We start from the raw sequence: 25,577 nt of genomic DNA, 5'->3' as shown, positions 1-25,577 counted from the left end.
GAACAAAGTCAATAAAAATAAAAGCATGAACCTGTAACATGTTCTTCTTTCAGGTAAGCAGTTTTCTTTAAAATGTATTGCTCATAAAGTGCTTGACATTTTTTGCGATTTATGCTGCATTAGCCTTTGACATAAACATAAAGAGAAGCTGTCTATGCTGTTGATACTTCATCTCCTGACTGGTGTTAGAGAAATCTGGCTGCGTTTTATAACACCAGCGAGTATTGTGTGCTTTTGGAGAAATATGGATGATATAATTTGTTTACTGCATTTGCTGCATCAATTAAAGTACTCATTGTTTTGTTCTAGACGAATGCTTACAGCCCATTAACTTCATGTTAATAATTTAAATGTGTTCCTTGTTACTTAATTATTTCAAGAAGAATAAATTGTTAGGTAACTCAGAAAATGAAATATAAAGGGGATCAGCAAATGTTAATGTAGTAAATGGAAAAAAAAATCCTTCATCTGAGTTGAGTGTAATAATATAAGTTTCATTTCTTGTTAATTGTCATTTATATAACAAAAGTAGTTCATGCCAGCCTCCTCCTCTATACTGTGTGCTGACTGCATGATATTAACTTGGTTTAGTATATTTGCTGTGCTCATTGCATGTTAAATGAATCAAGTCAACATATTAAAACTCATTTCTTATATCCCTCCTATTGTGCCTTTTTGCAAGCTATCAATTGTTGGTGCTCAAAGTGGTGTCAACTCTCAGAAATTAATATCTGTCTTTGTAAGTTTCTTTTTATTATGGCTACCCTTAAAATTCAAGATGCCTGTCAGCAGATATCTGCTTTCTTGCATATTATGCAGACTCTTCCTACGAGTTATAAAGTTCTTGCTTAATTACCTGTAATTTTTAATTGAGGTGCTATCCTCCACAAAACGATACGCTTTAACATACTTCAATATGATATTGAGCTCCTTATTGTTTATCAGCCAAGAACAACAACAAAAAATATTCACGTAAACTTAGAAGATCCTTTTCTACTTTTTATATGTATTTTATATACATTACATTCTTCATACAGTGATATATTTATATAATCTGGAGCTCAGTGAGTGTTTATGGCCTCAATTAGAAAGCTGTTCCCAAACTCCTTTCACTGATTAGGAATCCAGCTTTCAACCTGCTTGCGTTGCCATCTGATTTATGCACATTTGTTTTTCTCCTGGCACTGTTTTCTACCTTAAATATCTTTTTCCCTTCCCAGTGCTAACCATATTTGATATTTTTATACAGGTATGCTCAATTTTTATTCATCAAAACTAAATGAGTCAGGCCCTTCTACCTTTTTGTTTTAAAATAATTGTATATTCTACTTCACATGAGGCGAAAGATATCCTGCAGCTGATGTTCTCTTAAGTCATTAATGGAACAATTGTTTTGGAGTGCAGTTTTTGAGTTATTTTGCAATAAACACATTTTACTTTTCAACTTGATGCACTGAAAACTTTGAAGAGTGAGTGAAATGAACTTCAAACTTTTTTTAATTAGTTGCTTCATCCCTGTAAAAACTGACCAATCCTCCCAGGAACATGAAAGCCAGTTATTACCCATTTATGCATTGGCAAAGAGGTTTATAGCAATAGCCTAGTTGATTAAGTAAAATGACGTGAATCGATGCTTTACCAAATGCATTTATCTGGGCAATTGAACAATAGATTACTGTGGTGTCAGGTGAGGCCTTCTGTTTCTGTGTAAATTTATTCACAACTTGAGTATGCTAAACAAGTCTCAGGCTGTGATTTTATAATCCATCGAGGCCAACCCAAGTATTAACTTGGGGCTTCCAAGTCATTTGCGTATCATATAAATGCTAATGTGCATTCCATGGCTTGGTGATCTGATTCACATCACTTGATCCCAGCTAAAGCTAGCTTATCAAAAAAAAAAAAAAAAGTCAAAACCTGGTATTGGTATTTCACCCCATTTGAAGGAAAAACTTGCAGCCAAGGTGAGGAAAAAAGAAAGGACTGCTGCTTTGCATTGCAGCCTGTGCTTGGATTGCTCTTCAGAAACTCTGCTTAAACCAGTCCTGAAACTGCAGCTCCCAGGCTTTGTAGGGTCAGGAGCTTATCTCCATCCTTGTTTGCTAAGAACTTTAATACACCTATACTGATCCCTCTGAGTGGTGTCAGCATGCTTGATTGGGGTTCTGGGACTTAAAAAATTATAGAGTTGAAGTAGTATTTAAAACCCCAAAACAACAACAACAAAATTAAATAATATATCATGTTGTGTCTGGATATTATTATACTTGTCCCTGTAGTTAAATGTTGCAGCTAAAAAAAAAAAAAAAAGTAGAAATACATCATTTAAATAAAAACACCCTCCTATAGTACGTAGAGTTCTGCAACTACAGACTGAAAACTGCAGAGTTTATTTTGTAAAAGTACAGCTGTGTGAGCTCCTTGTTTTTTCTTAAGATGAATTTCATTGAAAATTTTATTGAATTAAGTCTTTGCAACTTGTCTTCGTTGTTTAGGATCGATACTTTTTGTATTTATAAATAGCCAGCTTTTTATCTATTAGATATTGCCTACCAAAATCAAAGATCGATTAGTGTTAGTAATAACTGAGTAACATTTGGTTCTACATAAACTGAAGTCAAGAAGTTTTGCCAACTGAACTTTCTCTTTGCTCTTGCAAAGAAGGAGATGGATTAATAGCTGCTGGAAAAACAAAGGAACACGTTTAGAAAGCTAATGCCCTCTACTTTGAACTCTTGTAATAAAGTATTGAAAAGAAGATAATTAGAATACAAGTAGAAAAAAAATAACAAAACCCCAGCTTTAGTTGTTGATAGGTGGTTGCCTCCTGAATTATCCAGCTGGTTTGTTTAACTGGCTGGGTTTTCTAATCCTCTCTGATGATCTGTGTGAAATGCATGCAGTCTCTGAAGTCAGCAGTTACCATCTCATCTGGAGGTGCTTGGTTAGTGTGTTCCTACAGGAATTTGCACAGCCCGTGCTATCCACCCTTGGAATATGGATGATAGCAACTACTCAAAGCAGTGAACGTCATGCATTAGTGCTCTGTGCATCTTATAACAGAAACTTAGAAATGCTGGGTTCCTAAAAATAGCATACAGTTTACTGTGGTGGTTATAGCAAAACTGAATTTTGGGGCAGTTTGAGTCCAGATTCTAGCTGAAGAACTTATTTTTAATGTGTCTGTGAGCATATAGCTTGATCATTCTAGTTGGGAAACCAGATCTTTATAGTACTGAGGCATTTTGGTTGTAAATTCATAAATTATTTCTTTATTTTACTGGTTTAGAATTTAGATATTGTAGTAACCCAACAGAGATGATTGATATATGGAGGTGGGCAGCAGTTGAACACCTGTATTACGCCAAAGATTACCAAAAATGCACTAAAATTTTGCCATTATTTCTGGGATCCCTGCAAGAATTGTACTCATCTCATTCTGTGCTAGATTGTGTTCTTTGTGTTGCGATGTCTTAGCATCTTACTTGGTTAGGTAATTTCACGATGGAAGAGAAACTGGAGTTGCAAAAGATCTTCTCAGTATTGAAAGGGTCTTCTAGTGACTCGGTGTAGTTGAATTTGATTTTCTGAGTTTGCCAGATGATGTGGTGTTCACAGTGTCATCAAGATAAGGATATTTCATGAATCTCTATGAAATGTTACCAACTGTTTTAAATTTGGTAGTAAACGTTACTGAAAAATTGTTGTATATATACATTTGGTTAGGGAAGGAGAATTATAACTTGCCCTTGTTTCCATAAGACTAACAAAACCCGAAGCTTACAAAGTTTCTTATCTTAAACTTTTCAGATAGCTGTGGCACAGAAACTCTTAGTCTGTGGACTCTCCTTACTCTTTCACATGACTATTACCAAAACTTTGCCTGTGGAATACAACATTGATGAGAACTTCCGAGCTACAGCATCATGGCCTGTAAGGTTTTTCTACCTATATGTGTCTCTTATGGCTGCCAGACCCAAATATTATTTTGCATGGACTTTAGGTAAGTACAGAAAAAAACACCCACAGCTATATGCATTGAGTTTCATTTGAGATGCTGCACGCTATGTATTAAGAAGTGACAGTGCCCTCTTGAGGCCTTAGGCAAACATTATTATATTTAAGTATTACAAGGGATTGTCAAATATATTGAACAGTGTCTTTTCTTTGTGAAACAAAACCTATCATAAAACTAAGCACAATGTTGTGACAGTATTGCAAATGAGATCATGGTCTACTGAACAAATCTAGAGTGAAACGTGAGGGTTTTTGGAGAGTGGCAGTGTTTTAATGAGCAATGTCTTTTTTGCCTTTTAAAAATTATGGAACTAGTTTGATGTACAGTCCCTGGGGGTGCTTTTGTGTTTTGTTTTGTATTTTGTTTTGATTCTTTGCCTTATTCTAAGCCTCTTTCTCTGGTTCGTTAGCAGTAATTTGCTTGATGTTTTTTTTTTTTCAAGCATGAAGGGAAAACGAGTATATTGAAATTCAGATGTGTAATAGTGTTGTTAGTAGTAGATAGTGTTGGCAGTGGTGTTTCCAGAATTTGATGGATGACACTTCATTTTTAGTCTTTGCTTGCGAAAAATTCTACTTGACAAATGACAGGGCACCCATAGTCACCCATTTAAGACACTGAATAGATGATACAGTTTAAACTATGTTTTGCTTTTCATATGTTATTTAAAATAAAAGAAGGACAAAACAAATAACAGCAACAACAACAAAACAGGAAAACTGAATGCTGTATTTATATAAGCTGGCATATTGGATGTGTCTCACAAAACAGATTTCGTTGGTTTCCTCCTCCTCTTCAGTTTTACATATTTGTTTCATAAGTCCTAGGAGAGAAAATCTGTGGGAAACAATGCAATAAAGAAAGCCTCAGTGTAGCAGAGCAGCGTGACTCATTTACAGCTGCTGGTTTCATTCCCGGTCAATGAATGAAGTGCTTTCAGCGCGTCTGGATATAGTAATTCTGGGGCTTGTTGTGGAATGAAATATTTTTGAATATTATGCTCTTATGCACCAATACCATCGTCTGTCAAAAGCAGGAGTCAGCTGAAAATTGAATAATTTTCTTCTTTTCCCCCCTGTCATTCTTCAGATAGATTTCTACTTCTGTTTGCTAGCAGAGTAATGTTAGCATTCTTTTGGTAAAATACTGACAAAAATATACCATATGAATTCTGTACTTTTGGTTTGCAAAGTAACTTTTTTCAGCTTTCTCCTTCATCTAAACTTCTAATGGTGCGAGTTGAATGTGCAGAGCCCTTAACGTTTTTACTGGATGTTACACTTTTAAGTTGCACATCACTATTTTTTGCACTAAAGAAAAAATATCTGTTAATAAAATGATACTTACTAAATGCTAGCTAATAAAATGAGCATTCTAGCTGTAGTCTTTGTGCTCTAGCCAGCAAGGGATTGTGGAGTTCATGTATTCAGCTAACAGCGTAAAATTGTTGTCTAATCTTTGCAGGTGACAGCCAGATAGATATCTTTTAAAATTGTTGATGAGGGGAAAAAATATTATAAATTACCCTGTATTAAATCAACCATCACAAAGCCCTCTTCAAGACCTGTGAATAGTTGGAGAAACTCAGCCTCAGGAAAAGAACTGTTAGAGTGTTTGGATCAATCACATCTTTGATTTTCTGAGTATGTTGGATTAGTACCTTGAAAAAGCTGTTGAGAAGAAAGGAAAATGAATTGATGAATTTCACTTATGTATCACTATTGTATAAAGTAAATTCTTTTTAATATAGTAATAAAAGTTGAGGATTTTTTCTTGCCTTGCTAGATGTAATTTTAAAAGGGTTATGGTGTTTGGGTGCATGCACCCAATGCCTGGCTCAGCAGAGGCAATATTTGGGAAGGACTCAGTTTATGTTTAAGTGGCCATCCTAATTTGAGAAGTTCAGCTGAGGAAGCTTTAGTGCCTGAGCTGACAAAGCTGAGCCAGAGGTGAGTACTGAAAGCGAGAGGTGATGTTCAGGGTGAGACCCCTTGCTTTTTCCTGCACAGTCCACATGATGGTAGCTGCTTTCCTGCAGAAAAAATATGCTTTGTTTGGAAGTATTTGAGCTTTGACGTGCATTGTAAACACTCAGAAGTGAGATGTTAACAGCAGCCTCGTGTCATCAGTGGAAGTCTGACAAATTGTGCACTGCTGAGTAAATTTGCTGTGTACTTTATTAGGCCTTCACTGGTTACGTGTGGTGCTGTGAATGTGCACCTAACTGAATCGTGCAGGTTTATTGGGCTTCAAACATCGCTACTGCTGCATAACAAACACTGAAGCCGTGTACCTGAGAGTTGAGCTGCTGTCTCAAGTCATCACAACCAGCCATGGTTTTGTAGTCTTGATGCATCTCATTGAGTTTTTTTTTTCCGTCAAATTGCTCAAGCAGATCTAAGTAGGCTGTGTGAGAGAGGGAAGCATCTGTACTGTGAGGCAAGTAGTAATACCACCCATTCTTTTGCTTCAGTACAAGTTTTTTTAATTGAAAGCAAGTATGTTGCTTGGATTGTTTGCTGTTTGTTCAAGCATCTAATGCAGTGATCCTCAGTACTTAAAAATCTGTGTGTAGCCTTTGAAATGTTACAAATATTTTGAACAACTACATGCTGTGTACCGCACAATGTTTGTAATACTGGCAGTTTATAATTCCTTTGTTTCTTTTTGTCCCACTGCAGCAGATGCAATCAATAATGCAGCAGGGTTTGGCTTTAGAGGCTACGACAAAAATGGAGTTACACGTTGGGATCTCATATCAAATCTGAGAATCCAGCAAATAGAGGTTTGTTCACTGCTCTTTTAAACAAAATACGTGCCCATGTATGTATTTAATTGCAACTTCATTAACTTTATCTAAGCATTTTGTTTATCAAGATAGTGAGTATGTTTTAAATCAGAAATGACAAGTTCACACCCTTAGGGAAGAATGGAAAATAGAATCTGCTTTGAATATGTTTAACTTGTCGGTTGATTTCCAAAATATTTTGTGCTTATAAATAGTTGAGTACATTCCTTATTCAGTTAATCTCAAAATATTTTTGAGCAGTTTATATGCCAGAATTCTGGAATATTTTGTAACATTTCACAATTACTGAAATAACTGTTTTTATTTTGTTTTACAGTCTTCCACAAGTTTCAAGATGTTTCTTGATAACTGGAATATCCAAACAGCTCTTTGGCTTAAAAGGTATTTATTTCTTAAAGGCAAGCTTTTCTGCACAGAAGTTTCTAAAATAAATATTTCTTTGAAGATAATTTAGCATTTAAAACTAGAGCCCACAAAACAGTACAGTTGTTTAGCAACTGCATAGAACATTCTTCTCATAATACTTGTATTAAAGCCTCTGAATTTTGATCACTTATTGTAAACTGTCAGCTAGTGATGGAAACTGTTTAACTTCAGCACTGGCTATAGGGAACCTAAAAGTATTTATCTATGGAGGAATCTCTTTTCTTTTTTTCCTGTTTCCATTCAAAGCTGTGCATGTAGCTGAGAGCAGTAGGCAAACATACATCTTTGGCTTCTAGCCTATGGAAGCTCTGAGTTTTTTAGCCACACAGTGATACAGGAACTTCCATACATTCTCTGAGAGAACTTTCTGCACTCCTTCTGCACCTCCATGGGTGCATGGGCAATATCAAACTGTACAGTGTACTGTCAAAAAAAAAAGATAAATGAATATCCCCCAGATGCATTTCTTCCCTTGTCTGGGAAACAGGCATAGTGCCTGGTGAAGTAAATGATTCTACTTCTACCACTTCTTTGTAGTAACTAGAAAGTAAAACAAAGTGTTCTTGAGAGCAGTACAAGGGTTTTGTTTCCCTTCTTCTGGATTATCTATATCTCCGTATAGATAGTCTTTTAAAAATAGGTGCAAGTTTAACCTAGACCCCCCATGTTGGGGTCACTCAGAGGACTTCATCTCATTCTTGGATGGCTGGCAGCAGGAAATTGCCTCCATCAAATTTCTTTGTAGTCAATGCTCTTTTTTTCCATAATTTCTTCCCTAATTATTTATCTGACTTAGTAATAAAATTTAAACAAACAGGAAAAAAAAAAAAACAAAACACACACAACAGAAGTGGAATTTCATGTGAGTCTAGTTGGCTCCATAGGCACTAGAATCTGTTGTTAGGACAGCAAGGAAGAATTGTATGCCACAGATACAAAAGTATATAATTTAATAAAGCAAGTTTAAAATTTATATATAGAATAGAAGTTTATCAGTATTAAAACTTAGTAAGGTTATATTTCAGTAACCTTTCAAACTCTTACATTGAATGATTTTAAAGGAAAAATGGTTTACTGTAGAAAATATTACCGTTACCTTTGAACTGGAAGGAGAAGAAAAGGCAAATCAGTTGCTCTTAGGGTGACATTAAAATAAGGTGCCAAAATAAATTAATGCATCTTCTTTAATAAATATTTTTAGAACAATTGGAGAAGAATCTCTGAGGATAGTCTAAATATGTATTGATTCTTGCCACAGTGAAAGAGAGATAGGTGGAAAGTTTTCTTAAAGTTAAATTTTGAATAAAAGATTGTTTTAATGACTACACACAAGGACTACAAGTAGTGACACAGAATATATAATACGATTGCCTATCACTTTGCTAGTTGCAATGCTACAGCAGTTTAAATAAGACAAGCTCATGCATCACTTTAAACATATAAAAACCTTTAATACCTCACTTATTTACCATTCAGAGAAGTACCTAAAATCTTAGATATGTATCTCACAAGAAATATAGAAATGCCAAACAGAAATATTGTTTCTGTTTCTTTTCTGATGCTCTCAGAAGAGAAGTCATCAGAATTATAGGTTTTAAATCCCGATGGTGTGAAAAAAAAACAACAAACCCTTTTATAAAGACTGTTACACAGTTAACTGGTCTACAGATCATAAAGTTTAATGAGCATATCAGAAAAATCTAGCAGTTCAGAAGTATTATGGTTAGACGCATGCATTTCAAAATAGATATTTACACATTAGCATGCATCAGCAATATGTATATATCATGATAATGTTTCCTCATTGGGAAATTCCTCAGCCTGTTCATTCTTCTTTTGAAAGGAAACATCTAATTATGTGTGCAAAACTTGAACGGTCCTTGTTTCTCTCTTCTGGCTTCTTCCCAGACTTCTTGTCTTCTTACAGTAGATGTAGTACTTCTAAGACCTCCAAGGTCTTTCCCTGACTTGGTACAGGCAGGATGAATTATTAAAATGGCTTAATTACCTTCCTTTTCTTTAGATAACACTCCTGCTAGTACATCAGTATTGCATCTGTCTCTGTTTGCAGCAGCAATCGACTTTATTCATGCTCAGCTGATACTCAGGTTTTTCATCATCTTTATGATCATTACTTTTCCGCTAGTGTTATGTACATACACAGTTACTGGTTTGTATCTTCCACTGTTCTTAGAGGTTCTAGACTTTGGACTTCATCTTACTGATTTCAAACCATTTCACATCTGTCAAAGATCATTTTGGATTCTAGTTCTTTATCCGATGAGAATACAATGCACATCTTCTCTACCTCACCTTCCCTCCCAGAAAGAAGGAAGGGAAGACAAGGTGAAAAACACACTTCTTAGCCTACCACCCAAGCTAGTAATAAACGTATAGAACCAGGCCAAGGACAGTACCTTGCTGAGCAGTTGATGCATCTTCCACTGCTAGAGCAAATCTCAAATAGCCTGAACAACCCACATCTGAACAGATTTTCTGAGCCTGTTATGATGACCCTGTTTCCTTGGTTTGCTTTTAGGAATGTCAAGTGAAGCATTTGAACAGAATTTCTTATTGAAAAATCCACAGAGGCATTTTTAAGCTTACTTTTAACTCTCTGGAATTGAAGCTTGATGATTGTTTCTATTATGTATCCTGTCTGACTTGTGTTGATATGACTGATATTTTTCTAGTTAATAATTAAGTTAAATATTTAGCTCCTGAATTTCTTACAGGGGAAATTCTGCTCAGTTAAAGTAGCTTAAACTAAAGAAAAACAAGTTTTAATCAATTTATCAATATATTAATGTTACGTAATTAACCAGCAGTCAGTGAAATACACATTCAGGATTCATATCAGTACTAGAAGAGGTAAAATTTTGTAACTGCATGTTGTGATTTAATAAATTTCTAAACCCTTTTCTGTAGCTAATCCCAAAGAGTTTTAAAAATGCACGTACATGCCCACAGTTACATGCAGCCTGCCTACACGCCAAAGGGCATGCAGGTTACAAAAACACACCTCCTTTTTTCACGTGTGAGCCTCCTGCTTGTGCACATTGCCAGTGGGAGAGTGAGTTCCTCATTTTCATGTGAACCCGATGATTCACATGCCAATTAGAAAAAGAGGCAACGAGTTCACAAGCATGCAGCTGATAGGGGTGAGATATTGCTCCCTGTGTATTGCACACTGTACTGACATTCCCCTTGCTGGATGAAGGCTACGTGGTGCCCACATGGAGGGCTGCTCTGTCTTGGTTTTGGCTTGTGGGGTGACCTCTGGCAACGTGAAACCAGATTTTGGCTCTGGGTGTATTATTCCAAGGCATCTCTGAATTGCTGCAATTTTTCATGCTGCTTTTGTACTTCTTTTCAGGCTGACACCTTCTTTGTTTCAAAAATTTCTTTGAAATTCCTGGTTATTGTTTAATCCAGCCAACATTACTTTCTTCATTAAGGTTATCTATTTTGGGCAAATTACCTCAGATAGTTTCGTGTATTACTTACAGGTATACATTTGAACCCTACTTCAGGCCCACATTCTTATCTTAACAGCTGTTGTTAGCAAAGCCCTTTGGGAGGGGGCTGTACTGGTGCCCCACACTGAAGAACTTGTGAGATAAAACTCATCACATCTATTTGTCTGAAATAAATTAGCAGAATACACTTTTGATCTTTCCCTGTTCAAATCCCATCTTTTTACCTTCTGCTCTTTAACACTGACTGTATTACTTAGCCCTAACAATCTTTTTTATATATAGAAATAGTAAAATAGTTAAATAAATAGCAAATGTTTCAGTTTTATGTATCATTAGCTTGTCTTCCTCTTTCAATAATAGACTTGCATTCTCTTCTGTCTTCCTGTTACATGCTACGTATTTATAAAAACCTTTTCACGTATTGATGTCGATGCCCTTTTTTAGTTAAAACTCATTTTTCTATGTTAGTCTTAGATTTCTGTTCATGCATGCTTGTGCTGTTTATTTTTGCTTCACTTTAGTATGCATCTGTTTCCATATTTCCTATTGCTTTTTGGTTTTCAGATCATTAAAGAACTCTTGATGAAGCCATATCAGGACCTTACCATGCTTCCTATCATTCTTCCACATCATGATGGTTTGTCACTGTGTCATTTAATGTTGTCTTTTAGAAGCTACTGCCTCTCTTGGATTCCTTTTTCCCTTTGTCCTTCTAGAACTCCTTATTGTAGGACTTTGCCAAGTGATTCAGAGTCTCAGTTTTTAAACAGCAAAGTTCAGCATTCTCCTTATTTAATATTCTTGTGTCCCTAGACTCGTTAATTATCACTTCATCATCATGCTCACCTGATTGCCCTACACACACATGTACAACTACAATCTCTCTGATACTCAAAATTGAAGGTAGTTGTTACTTTTCCCCTTCACCCGTAAACAGATTTCATTTTATGAAATATATATATCAGACCTACTGCAAGAGCTTGTGGGATAATCTGTGCCTTCAGTCTAGCTTTTCAACATATTTTTAGATGGCTCAAGATCCCTTATTAATACCAACACCTGTCTTTGGATGCTTCTGTATCATTTCACTCTGAATAAGTACCACAAATGATGGCACTCAGCTTACGTTAGCACTGAGGGGTTAAATCTGCAGCTCTGAGTAGCTTTAGATATTTTTTGTACGACATAATGTAATGGCAATGTTGTTAAATAATAGTAAACTGCAGTTGCATTACAAATATTATGTTAGAGGCGATCCTGCAAAAAGTATAAATGTATAAATAGTAACAGGAAAGATTGATGATCTGTCTCTCATGTTATTTGTCTTGGTTTGTTTTTCTTTTGTTAGAGTGTGCTATGAGCGAGCCACCTTCAGCCCAACCATCCAGACGTTCATCCTTTCTGCCATTTGGCATGGGGTTTACCCGGGATATTATTTAACGTTTTTAACAGGAGTACTAATGACACTAGCAGCACGAGCTGTAAGTACCAGCCAAGATTCTTCTTAAATACTGAGCTTTGTGAAATAAATTTGAGACTGTGTTCTGTAGTCCAAAGATATGCTTTACAGATGACACAAACAGTGTCTGGTAATGTTTACTTTTTAGTTATGAGAACAGTGGGAATTATTAATTATAAAGAGGGAGTAATTAGCAGAATCAAGCAAGGGTGCGCACATCCTATAACATCTTTTGTAGCATATCTTTTGTGTAAACTCTTTGTCTCTTGTAACTGATCGTGTGTTATTATGCCATGCTGAACAAGATGTTATTTAGGATCATTCTGAAAAAAACTCTCTTATCATTGATGATCATCAGCTTTAAATTTGAGGGTCAGTGCTAGATATTTATAGACTCCATCCCTTCCCTAATTTCTGTCCAATACTGTTATAATGATGGCAACTAAAGAACGCTCCCCCTCAACAGCAGATAAACATCTCTAGTGCAGTTACTACTTAAAGCTGTCCAACCAGCAGCACAGTAATAATAACAAGCTTTTGCTGCTGCTATTTAGAGCAAAATGGACCCAGCAAATCTGTCAAGAAATCTCTCACAGTCCTGCTGGAGAAGCTGAATAAGAACAGAGGCAGGTTTTTCAGCTGCTCAAGGGGAAAGAGGAGCAAAATATTCAGATGTCAGCCCAGAGCAGAGTAGCAGACCGCTTTTCCACTGAAAGAGCCAGGAGACTGAGAAAGGACGCAGACTGCTCTTTTTTGCTGTAATAGCTAGGGGAAGGTAGGTACTTCAGATTTAGATTGTTGCTAACAGTAATAAAACAGCTGCTTCTCTTACTTCATGGAGATGTGGGTATAGTCTTTGTTTGACAGAATTGACTCCTTTCTTTAGAATAAGTGTATTTCCCATCTCCATTCCAGTCTCTGTCACAGTGAACTTTGGCATCTATCAACGAGGGGCAAAAGCCAGGGTTCAGGGACAGTTCGCAGGTAGAAGTTGTGTTTTCTCAGCAGCACAGGTCCAGTAAATCAGACCGCTTCCTGCACTGAGTCCTGGGCTTTGCTAGGAAGCTGTGTTGTATTCCCATTTCATACCATCAATCAATAAAATATTAAATAAAAAGATTTTCAGTTGCTGTACAAACAGGTACTTAATACTAACCGGTAAGATACATTAGAGGCACTTTAGCATATTTGTATTTAACTCTATTAGCCTTTATTAAGACTGAACAAATTGGCAACTCTGATTCACATTTTCTTCTCCTGTCATGCCTAAATGTGTATTCAACTTGTTTTATTCCCTTTAATCATTACATGCTTCATAATCAGATGTTTACTATGGGCAATTATAGATTTATCTTAAATGTCATCCTTCAGGTCCTACAGTACTCCATTTCTCTACAAGAAATTCTGTAAAACTTGGATGAAGCTTTACAGACTCAGGAACAAGTCACTGTACGTGATGATAGGAGAAAGCAAGGGAGATGACAGGCAGCAAGGTAGAAGGATATGAGGCTAGAATGATTTATCTGTCTTAGCTTAACTAACAAAGTCGGAGTGGGAATGTGATACGTACATGGGAATATGGGTAAAAAGGGCAAGAAAACTGAAAAAGGCTTTTAATGTTTTTAAGGGTTTTAAGGAAATCAGCATAAGCCAGCCTAGAATTACGTTTTGGCAGGAAGCCTTCGGAGGAGTCGTTAGTGGAACAACCTTTCATGGAGGGCATTAGTTAATTTTCCTCCACGTCAATCCTAAAATCTGTATTTGTCAGGTGCAGGAACCCTGTTGGAGTCTGGAAGTCAGCAGATGATTGAGATAATTTAGGAGTTATTTTGGGGGAAAATGTAAGTAGGAGGAAAACGTAAACCTCAGAGGAATCCATTTTGTATCTATATTACCAAGAGGGATTGATGACATCCCTACTTAAGACACTTGTTCAGTGGACTCATATTAGAGGTTCTGTCTCGTCTTAAACAAAATTGAACTCAAGTCTAATTTGGGATTTTTTGAAATACCTTCGGTATTCCATTATTCAAACAGGATTTTACAAGCAAAAGAAGACTTAGCATAGGAAATAATGAATCTTTTTATAATAGTTCCTCCTGATATTAGTTATTATTAAGACTCCTGACGTGTCATTAGAACTGACATTTGGAATATTCTTGTTTCTTTTTCTTTCTCTCTTTTTTTTTTTTTTGTTTCTTTGTTTTTGTTTTGTTTTTGTTTTTATCCCACTAGTCTTAAAATACATCGTAGCCATTTATGTTAGCTGCTTATTACACAGGGGTTTTCAGCAGAAGCCTTCTGGTTTTCATTTACTCCAAAACTGTGTATTTACAAAATGTCTTGGTATAGAATAGAATGCCTGCCACATTTTAGTCTGAAGATGCACTGGATTTAGGGCAGATGGGTGCGTATGCATTCTTTTAATTTGGTTTAAATTCCTAAGTAGTTAAAATTCTTGCACTGGATGAAGCATGCTATCCTAAAAGGCAAGGAATTTGAATTGACTCCCTTTGAAGTTAATGTATTTTAAGTATTTTAAACGGACGAGATGCTTGTCCAGACGGTAGCATTTCTATTCATCCTATGAACTTCATGGAAAAAATCTATACAGGAATATAGCAGTAATTAGTTTATCACTAATCTAACTTACTATTATCTGCTTTTTCAGATAAGAAACAATATCAGACACTATTTTGTTGAATCTCCTACTCTTAAACTATGTTATGATATTGTAACATGGATGACAACTCAAGTAGCAATAAGTTACACAGTTGTGCCATTTGTACTGCTTTCTGTGAAACCGTCTCTCACCTTTTACAGGTAAGCACGTTCTGATTCCTTTCTCTTTAACTCAAAGGAAATAGATATATTTTCTGTGGCAGAAGATTTCTGAATCATACTAGTGAATCATATTAGTGATAATTATCAGATTTGTCAGTTGAGCAAGCTATTTGTATTCTAACATGTGAGCTTGGTTTTTGTTTAAGAAACCATGAACTTTTGTTTAAGAAACCATGATGTTTAAACTAAGATGTTTAAGAAACCATGAAAAGTACTGTATGCAAATAGGTCTCCTTAAGTATCTCATAAGACTAGTCAAGAGTTTTGTTGAACCAGTGTTTTTACTTGTTGTTGTGTTTTTTCTGAATTTTTTTTTAGCTCCTGCTATTTCTGTCTTCATATTGCCAGCATCCTGGTGCTGTTGGTATTTCCATTGAAAAGAACTCAAAAAGGAAGTAAAAAGCATGAAAGCACCCAGCCTGTGTGGTCCAAAAAACTAGAAGAAGAAAACCTTTTGCAAAAGAACAGTTATTCCACAACAAATAATAGTTTCAGTCAGAAAGAAGAAATAACCTGCAGATATCAAGCACTAAAGCAGTGATTGAGGAATACTATGATGAATATATTTTGTATGTTTTCAGAAACCCATTTTTAGCACCTTTTAAAGGGGTTTGTATTTGTTTGCAAAGATGTTTAGTATGAAAAGAATGCATTACCTAGGAAAATCACATACAATAGCAAGACTGGAAACAAAACAGATTAACCCCTCCCATGCCATGTCCCTGTGGGTCACGCCTTATATGAAGATATTACCATTATTTCAATGGGCACTCAGGACTTGCAACGTATGTCCATAGGGTCATATGTGTGCCCTTTGCTGAATGTACGTTGTGTATCCCAAGGCACTGATGGGGTGAAAATAAAATTGTGTCAATCTAGGATTAACAAATGGAAATGAAGTTTTCCAAATGAATGACTTGCCTTAAACCCTCGATTTACTGAAAAATTGTTTCTAAGTGGTATTTTCAAGACTGATTTTGTGGAAAGCGTATTTCAAATATATGATCATATATGCTATAAAGAAGATACAAATATGAAATGCAAAGTCATTAGAAGGTTTTCGAACCTCCTCTTTAAAAGGGAATTGCAATAAGCATCTCAGTATTTGGAGGGTTTTCTTAAAGTATCTCAAACAATTACAGTACATTATGGAACTGTAAACTTTACTGATGCCAAATTATAGTTAGGTTTCTGTGATGAAGAGTCTAATTCCACATAACCCTTCTGAATGGATTAAAAAAAACACCACACACACCTGGAGGTTCACCTTTTCCAGAGCTTGACAGCTCCATACTGTTTCTTTACTTTAAAGTATAAAACCACTACAAAACATCACCAAGTAGGCTTTGCAGCTAGAGAAGGAAAGGCAGCTGTAGGACACTGAAGACGTGCAAGCAGCAGGACTTCAATGAAAATGTGTTTGTACCCTTAAATATCAGAAATACTTGTTCTAGAATAGAACTATTTTACCAAAAAATCATTTTTAATACTTAAAAACAAAGTCATTTTGAATTTTAAGGCATACAGTAGTTAGTTGATGATGCTTGAGGTGTAAAAATGTTAAAAATAACTTGAGATCTAATTCATATGGTGAAATGTGAAATCCCCATGATAACCGAGTTCCTTATGCTTAATCATTGATGGCCCTTTATGCAAAGAAGTATATGAATTAGAGGAAAAGATTTCTTTTTAAATTAGGATTTAAAATGCAGATTTCACATAGTATTTGTGGGTAACGTAGTGAAAGAAATAAATCCTTGAGAATATCTAACTGACTGAATTCTGGAAGAAAGTCAAAGGAATAATGCATTGGTTATATCTATTCCAGACCATTTGTTGTGATGATTGTCCCTGCAAAAGTACTGTGTTAAAGGGCTACACATTGCGTATATTCTGTGTTTTCATACGATTTTATTTTAGTAAATGAACTGTTTATCCACACATTGTATCAGTTTTAAAGCTAAAAAAGGAATACTACTGGAGAAAAATAATGCAGCTTGTCGGTTAGTAACCTGTGAATGAATGAAGCAAATGAAACTTTTGTCATACTATTTTGATGCTGAAATTTTTGATCAATTTGGCCTGGTGGGGTCAGTATTCCTAATACCAGGGGAACAGTAATGGTCATCATCGGCCCTCTAGGGACACTGCCATGCAGAATTAGTCACGATACTTGTCTGACTTACTCTCTAAAGAACCAAACCCTAAGTCAAGTCAGAGCTGTTTCCTTGCTGTGGTAGTTCTGTGGCTGTCCTTTGTCTCCTTGCTTAAAACTCACAGGAGCAAAACACACTTTTTAAAATTATTACATGTAGGTTAGCACTACTGAACTGACACAGAAAGGTGGAACTAAATACGGAATGAGTCATAGGTGGGCAGGGACGTTGAGTGTTTCAGTGACCTCTGTATTATCTTTAAAAGAAAATAATCTAAATTCTAAATCCTTCTGTTGCTTACTCAAGTAGACCTCCCCATGGTGTTGCCATTGTAATCATTTGTCTCTACAAAATGATATTTTTTTTTCTTCCATTATTTATAAGCAAGGGCACACTAATTTCTTTCTGCTTATTTATCCTTATTAGAGATAGAATCAGGAAAGACATTTTCCACTTTCTGTTCTTGGAAGGACATCCATGTTAAATAACAAATAGAACTGCACATTTCTGTGTGCGTGAGTAGATTTTGGGTTGATTCTTTCAGTATTTGTTGCTGTTCGACTTGAATTCCTCTTCTTGTTGGTGCAGGCTATGTATCTACTCAAACAAGCAGTTTTGGATGCCAGTACATCTCATGTGCCATTTTTCCATTACTATTCTGCTATTCTTCTTTTCTTGTTTTGGCAGGAGTGCCAATAATTGCAAGGGAGGCTTCTGAATTCTTCATTAAGAAATACAAAATCAGTTGTAAGCACTCCCAGGAAATAAGCAGATTTAGGCTAGTGGAGTCCTGTACTTCGGTGTGAGTGAATTCACAGATACAGTTTTGTTCAGAATGGATGTGCAAGTTAAAAGTGATAAGAAAATGTGCTTGCTTTAGGTTGTCACAAGTAGCAAGATACGGGTTTCAAAACTGGACATGACTGGTGTCTGTGTGCAATACAATTAGTTTATTCTTCACTATTTGAATCCCTTAAATAATTGCAGCATAAGAAAATGATGACAATTTTATTTTGCATAGAATTTCTTTTTAATTGTAGTGTCCTAAAATTTAGTTTTAAAATCATTGTGGAACAAAGAAGTACTTGAAGTACTTGGAACAAAAATTGCTCCTTATGTAGATGAGTTCTCTTGAGGACTACATAAGGAGGTGTTTTGTGTTGGTTTTTTTTTTTTTTTTTTTTTTTGGTTTTTCTTTTAAATGGCAGCACTCCAATATTAGTCAAATTGGGTTTTAGTTGTTTTCCCTCAGCTTTGCTAGTTTTCTGCCTTGCTGTAACAAATGAAAACGTGGCACTGGATCCTTTTTATTCAGTCAGACAAAAAGAAAAGAGCAGCCAGCCCAGATGCTTTAGATAATCTTGAAGTTTTACACACGTAACTTCCTAATAATGAATTTGAAAGGATGATGTTGACTTACTATTACTCTTGCTGAGAAAAAAAAAGTGGAAAGCAAATTGTCTCGAACCATTTTGGACATGAAGGAAACATGGTTTTCAGTGTTCTTTCACTTAACTAATATATATCCAAAAGGCAGAAGTCTTTTCTGTATTCCAGATGAGCACTCTTTGAAAAGTAAATGTAACATATTATTGATCATTTTATGGTGCTTTGCAGATACTTGCCTGTTGTGAACAATTCCAAGAGGCACTTAATGAGTTAATATTAGTTACTAAATGTAGTCACCCTGCTAGTAACTATTCGCTTGCTTAACCTTCTTTTAACCTTTCATGCTTCTGTATTAATGAAAGAGATATGTGTTATATATATATTTAAAGACTAGTTTCAGTGGTGCCTACTACTGTTGTAACAGGGAAGGCTTTGTTAGCTTTACAGTTACATGATGCCCTTCTTGAGGAAACTTACTCTTCTGTGGCCATTCCTTCAGCTGCTGACATGTAGACAAGGTTTCAGTGATAGGTGACACTTTAAAACATATTATCATGTAAAAAACATTATCATGTAAAAATATTGGTATGCATTTTAATATGCTCTTAATAGAAATCATGCTTTAATGAGAAGACTTTACAAAGAGATCTTTGTGTATTCCGTGCTCTACACTGACTTGTGATATGAGTTTTACCAGTAGGGTATGTCATATAGTAACAGAATCCTACGCTTATTTAGCTTGTTCCCTTTCCCCTGTGGGAATAAGTCATAGAAACACAAGCACTAAGCTTGTATGACAGGATGGACACGAGGTAGTTGTGCCCCTTTTACTGGTGTTGATCTAGTTGGTCCTAGAACTGATGCAGATGAGATCTGTTTTGCAAACACCCTGGTGAGAGCCTGGCCTCCTGTCAAATCCATATCAAAAGTAATTTTAACAGAGTCTGGATTCTTCTCTCGGAAGCTTTGCAAACAAATTGTTGACAATTTGTTTAAGTACACGGGCAGACGTATTCTTGGGTTTGCATACAAATGTGTCACTGTTGCTTACATGTAACTTTCACGTGTTCAACTTTATAAGTTGGCCTTGAGAGAGAAGTTTAAAAGCATGAGCTAGAATAATTTTAGGCTTTCGTTTCCTTTACCCTTAACTCTTTGACTTTGTAATTTTCATTGAATTGTGAAAGCAGGTTTGATTTTTTTTATTTTTGCAATGAATTTGGAAATGCTGCCATTTATTTTGAAAAGTGATCAGTGTTAGAAAAACAGATGGAAGTAAATCTCAGCTTTTATTATGATGCCAACCCTACATATAAAAACATGTGCTGTGTTGATCCATCACAGCATTGAAGTACACAATTATTCTTTATTTATTTAGGTCCAGTAGTGCTCAGATCAGCACTTGGGTATATTTTTAAGTGCTGGCAAAACATCGGCTGGCTTATAAGTGCTTCAAGTTAAACAAGTACTTAAATGCTACGCTGAGTAAGTATCTAAGCAGATACTCTACTGAATTGCACCTACTCTCTGCTCAGATTACCAGATCTGAGGTCTGAATCTCAGCTAGTTGGCACCGTCAGCCTTTTCCCCTCCTCACAGCCTTGTGGAACAGCTCCCTGCGCAGAAGTCTGTGCAGTCTGAGCCTGTCCCAGCAGTGGCCAGGAGGATTTGGCACAGAGCTCCTGGGGTGGCTCATGCTGCCAATGCTGCACGCAGGGCTGGACAGAGGAGCTTCTTGCAGCCCCAGCTGCTGCTGCTCTGTGCTAGATCTGCCTGGAACTGTGCTGGGTGTTGCTATCCCGATCTAGACACTTCACAAACACCACGAAATCCAGGCATCTGCTAAGTTTCCCTGAGATGTTTTAACTGCAAAAGTTGCAACGGTTACTTATTATGATTAAAACTAAATTAGTTTTTTTTTTCACTTTCTTCAAAGTGAGTTTTGAGATGAGCTTTTAGTATATTTTTAACAAAATCCATCAGCTGTAACAATTTTCACCCCATGGAATAATATCTACAATATAACTTGCTCACTTCGCAGCTATACAAATGTGCAAAAGCAAATTTTGCCACTTCACCCTCTTCTGCGAGTTAGTTCAGTGTTCAGTGACATCGGCCTGGTTTTGGTTTTAGGCACTTTTAAAGGCCTGGATCCATGTGCATATCCTATAAACACTTACGAATTGACAAGCTGTAGCTGCCTATGGCGTGCATAAATCCATTTAAAACAGGTCATATCAATATTTACACGGCAGTAGCATTGAGCCCACCGGTTGTATGCTGCATCTGCTGATGTCTGTTCAGCTCTGGTCTTGGAGCACTAAGCTTTCTGCTTCTGGAAGTGCAAACAGGCTTGAGTGGAAGGTAAAGGGCTTCTTTCAGTTTGGGTTTTCTGCTGCAGACCATGTAGGCAAAGCTGGACTGCAGATACATGACTGAAATCAGAGTTGGAAACTGGGCCACTTGCAGAGGAAGCTTTTTCTGTTCATAGTGGCTCAGTCTAGCACCTTATCCCAAAGGAACCTCTGGGCAAAAGAGACCTCTGCAGAATCTCCTTCCTTTGGTTGTGAGGGAGGAATACCCCAGGCTGGGTTTATGTTATGTTTCCCCATGATCCGTAGTATGAACAGACAGCTGTGGTCCATGCTTCAGTCAGACTGGGAGGGTACCTTTTGTCCATCCAAACGGTGAAGATGTAATCTGAGATATAAAAATAGTGAAATCTGAGATAAAAAATAGGGTGCCTGGAGACTGGCAATCAGAATAGTGTAACACTACATACTAAAGGTGCAACAATCTTTTGTCACAATAAGGTAAAAGAGTATTTGCCTACGCATATTTTGCCTTTCTACGTGTTTCAGTTCTTTTTATGTCTTTTCTTTGTACCTTTTTTTGTCCAGTGGTATTGACTGTTTCTCTGAAGAACCTTCTGATGTGTCTTACTGTGACAGAGGTGTCAAAAATGATAAATAGTAACTAGGTAGTCATTCTTAAATCCCAGACCTCAGATGTATTCTAGATCAGATAGAAGAGAACATTCAAAATACATTGAATGGGACATAGTGTAAGATGGGTGAAAATAGCATTATTCGAAGATGTTGTAATAAGTTATTGAATTTAAGACTTTAAAATACAGAACTCCATTATTTCCTGCCTTGGTCACACGTTCAAGGGAATAGTTTTACCTCAATGCAGAAGTAGTAATGCCTCCAAATACCCATATGTTCAGATGAGAAAACACCCCTGAAAGTGTGGATAGCTACAGTATTCCTAAATTTGCCTTTCCTGATTCAGAATATAATGCATTGTCAGTGAATTTCATTTTTATTATTCCAAAATATATATTTTTAAAAAAGTGTTATTTTTCAACAGATCCATAAACTAAGTGTTGGTGTATGGTAAAATTAAAATACCACTGTTAGTTACACTGTGATTGTGATATTTTAATAATTACTTATTTCTAATTTGTCTCAGCAGTGCTGCAGAAGCAGCATGCTGTTATGTTTTAAAGGTGTTTTTAACTTGCCTATAAATGTTTTTTTCTAATTTGTGTCTTTAAATCTGATTAAACTGTAGTTTAAAAAAAATGTGAACTTGTTTTTCTAAATTCATTGGTGTCTGTCTCTTTTTAATGAGTGCTAAAAAGGGTATTATTTTAATGCAGTTTCTCCTTTATAGATTATTAAGCATCACGACACACGCATTTACGATGTTATTTGGAGTATTTTGTTGAAAAATTGTTTATATCCCATATGTTGTCTAGAGCTTGCATACCAATGTGCATATATAATTCTTTTCCAGTAGAGCTGGTAAACAGAATTTCAAGGCCAGCTACTTGTTACTTGGGAATTGTACTTGCAGTATTATACAATTCTATCTATAAGCCTATTGCTACCTCCTGTGCACTGTTTCTGACCGTGACAACTCTAAGTTCAACTCATACACTAGAATGTACGTGTTGGTCTCTGGAAAGGCCCAACTGTGGTAATGATATTTTTAAACGCTGTGTTTAGAATTCCCCTTTAGGAAGTCGTATCATGGGAGATTAAAACAAAACAAAGCAACAAGGACAAAAAAAGACTTGCCATTCCAACACAAAGGACTACAGATACAGTTTTAGAGGCTCTGGTGGTTTGTCATTTCAACCAGAACTTAGATACTGCAATGAAAATTGCCTTCTCAGGTTGACAAGGGTGGGGGTCACCAGTCTGAAAAGTACAAACTAAATTAACTAATTGATTTATCAATGCATTTAGTGAGAAACATATGAACATACTAAGATAAAATACAGTTTTCTGTTACCATTTCAGGACAATGAAACTTGTTGGTGCATCTGATTTATTCCTATGATGGAAAACTGTAACTCCGCTTTTTTAAGATACTGAAGAAAAAGTCCTGATTAAGAACATCCTGGAGCAAGCAGATATTCTCCTGTGTCTGTAATTGAACTTAATTCCATCTGAGTAACTTCCTGATAACATGCAGGATGTTTTAGTACAGCATACAGAATTAGTTCTAGGGGAAGATATCTCCAACCTACTTAGTGAATTAGAAGTGGAGACGTGTACCCTCAGTGGGGTTTGCCAGTACATCTTACAGTTCTTCCTAGGATGGTCGTATCTAAAAGCAAAGAAATGTTTCTCCGTGTGGGTTATTCGCTATCTTTCCAAACTAAGTAAACAATAACAGTAAAGGGAATCTCCACATTTTTTATTCTAGTTATTCTGGTGTTATAAAAAAAATATTATATATATATATGAATCAACCATGATATAAACAAAACACTCATATTTCACGTAATTAAAGTGATGTTTTCCCAGTGAGTTCCCCATGGGATACCTAAGTTACTAGCTTGGTAATTAATAACTTATCTCATTGGAGGAGAATTCCTTGCCAGCTTTCCTGTTGTTTGAAACACGTTGGCCTTCATGTCAAATCTTTGCTCTCAGTCTCCTACTTTATCCTTTGGCTCATTACAAAATGAGTGACGTACTCCATCCCATGATATCCTCTTCCCACATTAATGCTTTGGTCCAAAGACAAAAATATGCATGTTAAGTGGTCACGATTTTGATCAATTTAGGTTGAGGAAATCAGATGAAGGAAAGAAAACAGCTCAAGTATTGTAGTAATTATAATCAGTAGAATAATAAGCTCATTAATCATTAATGTGCAGTAATCATCTTTAATTTATATTTGTATTGGGCAGATGTTGACATCTGAAATAGTGGGACAATTGTGTGCCTGAGACAAGCTTGTTTACTGAAACAGCTAAACTTTGCAGTTGTTTAAAAATTAAAAATCACACATGGATGAGAGAGGCAAATAACAAGTTTTAAAATGCACTTGATGATTTTTTGGTGAGTCTTGCTAAGTTTCATCCATGACTTTGGAGTGCTGTACATCAAAAGAGATCAGACTGGAGAACTGTGGCCATGACAATGGAAAAACTGTAAAAATAAGTGGATAAGAGCATCTCCAGTGAGAAAAACCTGTTCCAGTGGGGAAGGAGTTAAATACCTGCCTTTGATGAATTGACCTGCTGCTTTTATAAAGTCTCATTGTTTTCATGGTGCTCTTGGAGCTCTGGGCTTTCATACAACAGTTTTGTTTAGTTGTACTAATTATTTCACTGAGTCTCACGTGTTTCTAGGCTGTTAATTAACTGGTGAGCCTTACCTCAATCCCCAGGAAGGTGACCCCTGCTAATCTCAGAAGCCATTTTGAAGCATTTCAAAGTCAAGGAGACTGGAAGAAATCAGCATGGATTCACCAAGGGTAAATGGTGCTTGGCCAACCCAATAATTGTGCGATGAAACAACTGGCTTGGTAGATGAGGGGAGAGCAGTGGGTATTGTCTACCTGGACTTTGGTAAGACTTTTAGCATCGTCCCTCATGAGATCTTCACAGAGAAGCTCATGAAGTATGGGCTGCATGGGCAGTGAGGTGGATCAAGAACTGGCTGAACAGCCAGGCCCTGAGTATGGTGATCAGCAGCCTACAGACTAGTTGGAGGCCTGTAACTAGTGGTGTACCTCAGGGGTGCATACCAGGCCCAGTTCTGTTCAACACCTGCATTAATGATCTGGACAAGGTGCACCTTCAGCAAGTTTGCAGATGACACAAAACCAGGAGGAATGGCTCACACCATCCAGAGGGACCTCAACAGGCTGGAGGAGTGGGCTGGCAGGAAACTCGTGATGTTCGACAAGGAGAAGTGCAAGGTCCTACACCTAGGGAGAAACAACCCCAGGCACCAGCACATGCTGGGTGCTGCCCAGCTGGAAATCAACTTCACAGCAAAGAACCTGAGGGTCCTGGTGGACACCAGTTCCCCAACATGAGCCAGCTGTGTGCCTGTGCCACAAAGAAGGCTGTTGGTTTCCTGGGCTGCATTGGGTAAAGCATTGCCTGAGGACTGAGGGAGGTGACCCTTCCACGCTATCAGTACTGGTAAGGCCACACCTGAAGTACTGAGTTCAGTGAAGGGCCACAAAGATAATGAAGGAACTGGAGCACCTGTCCTGGGAGTAAAGGCTGAGAGAGCTGGGGCTGTTTAGTCTGGAGAAGAGAAAGCTCAGAAAGGATGTAGATAATCTTCAGAGGTCCCTCCCGACCTCGGCCATTCTGTGATTCTGTAAACTCATCTGCGTGTAAAAATACCTGAAGGGAGCGTGCAAAGAGGATGGAGCCTGGCTCATTTCAGTGGTGCCCAGTGATCAGACAAGAGGTAATAGACACAAACTGAAACACGGGAGGTGGCATCTGAGCACTGGGAAAGGGTTTTTGGTTGTTTGTTTTTTATTGTGTGTGTGACAGAGCACTGGGATAGGCTGCACAGAGAGGCTGTGGGGTCTCCTCCCTGGGCACTCTGCTCTGGGTGGCCCTGCTGGAGTAGGGGCTGGGCTGGGGCCTCCTCAGGTCCCTGCACGCATTCTGTGTTTCTGTGAAACCCTGTTAAAGATGAATAGTAGGAAGGAGAAAAGATACTTCCTT

The 25,577-nt window shown here is 36.9% G+C and overlaps 1 protein-coding gene across 2 annotated transcripts in view; it reads left to right on the top strand.

Moving 5' to 3' along the window:
- MBOAT2 (membrane bound glycerophospholipid O-acyltransferase 2) overlaps window positions 1–22,159 on the top strand; it is a 92,268-nt gene extending 70,109 nt beyond the window's left edge. Inside the window, exons 8-13 of one of the 2 annotated variants that reach the window (XM_082755892.1) lie at window positions 3,811–4,003; window positions 6,703–6,803; window positions 7,144–7,208; window positions 12,081–12,213; window positions 14,863–15,014; window positions 15,354–22,159. In XM_082755892.1, the coding sequence (XP_082612018.1) occupies window positions 3,811–4,003; window positions 6,703–6,803; window positions 7,144–7,208; window positions 12,081–12,213; window positions 14,863–15,014; window positions 15,354–15,576 (867 nt within the window). In that variant the 3' untranslated portion in view covers window positions 15,577–22,159. Of the gene's footprint in view, window positions 1–3,810; window positions 4,004–6,699; window positions 6,804–7,143; window positions 7,209–12,080; window positions 12,214–14,862; window positions 15,015–15,353 lie in introns of both variants that reach the window. The other variant, XM_082755891.1, reaches the window with a different exon arrangement.
- The last annotated feature ends 3,418 nt before the right edge of the window (window positions 22,160–25,577 follow it).

The sequence above is a fragment of the Aythya marila genome, assembly GCF_965140915.1.
Source record: "Aythya marila genome assembly, chromosome: 3".
Lineage (NCBI taxonomy): Eukaryota > Metazoa > Chordata > Aves > Anseriformes > Anatidae > Aythya > Aythya marila.
Note: the sequence above shows the minus strand (reverse complement) of the source record. Positions and strands in the feature narration are given on the sequence as shown.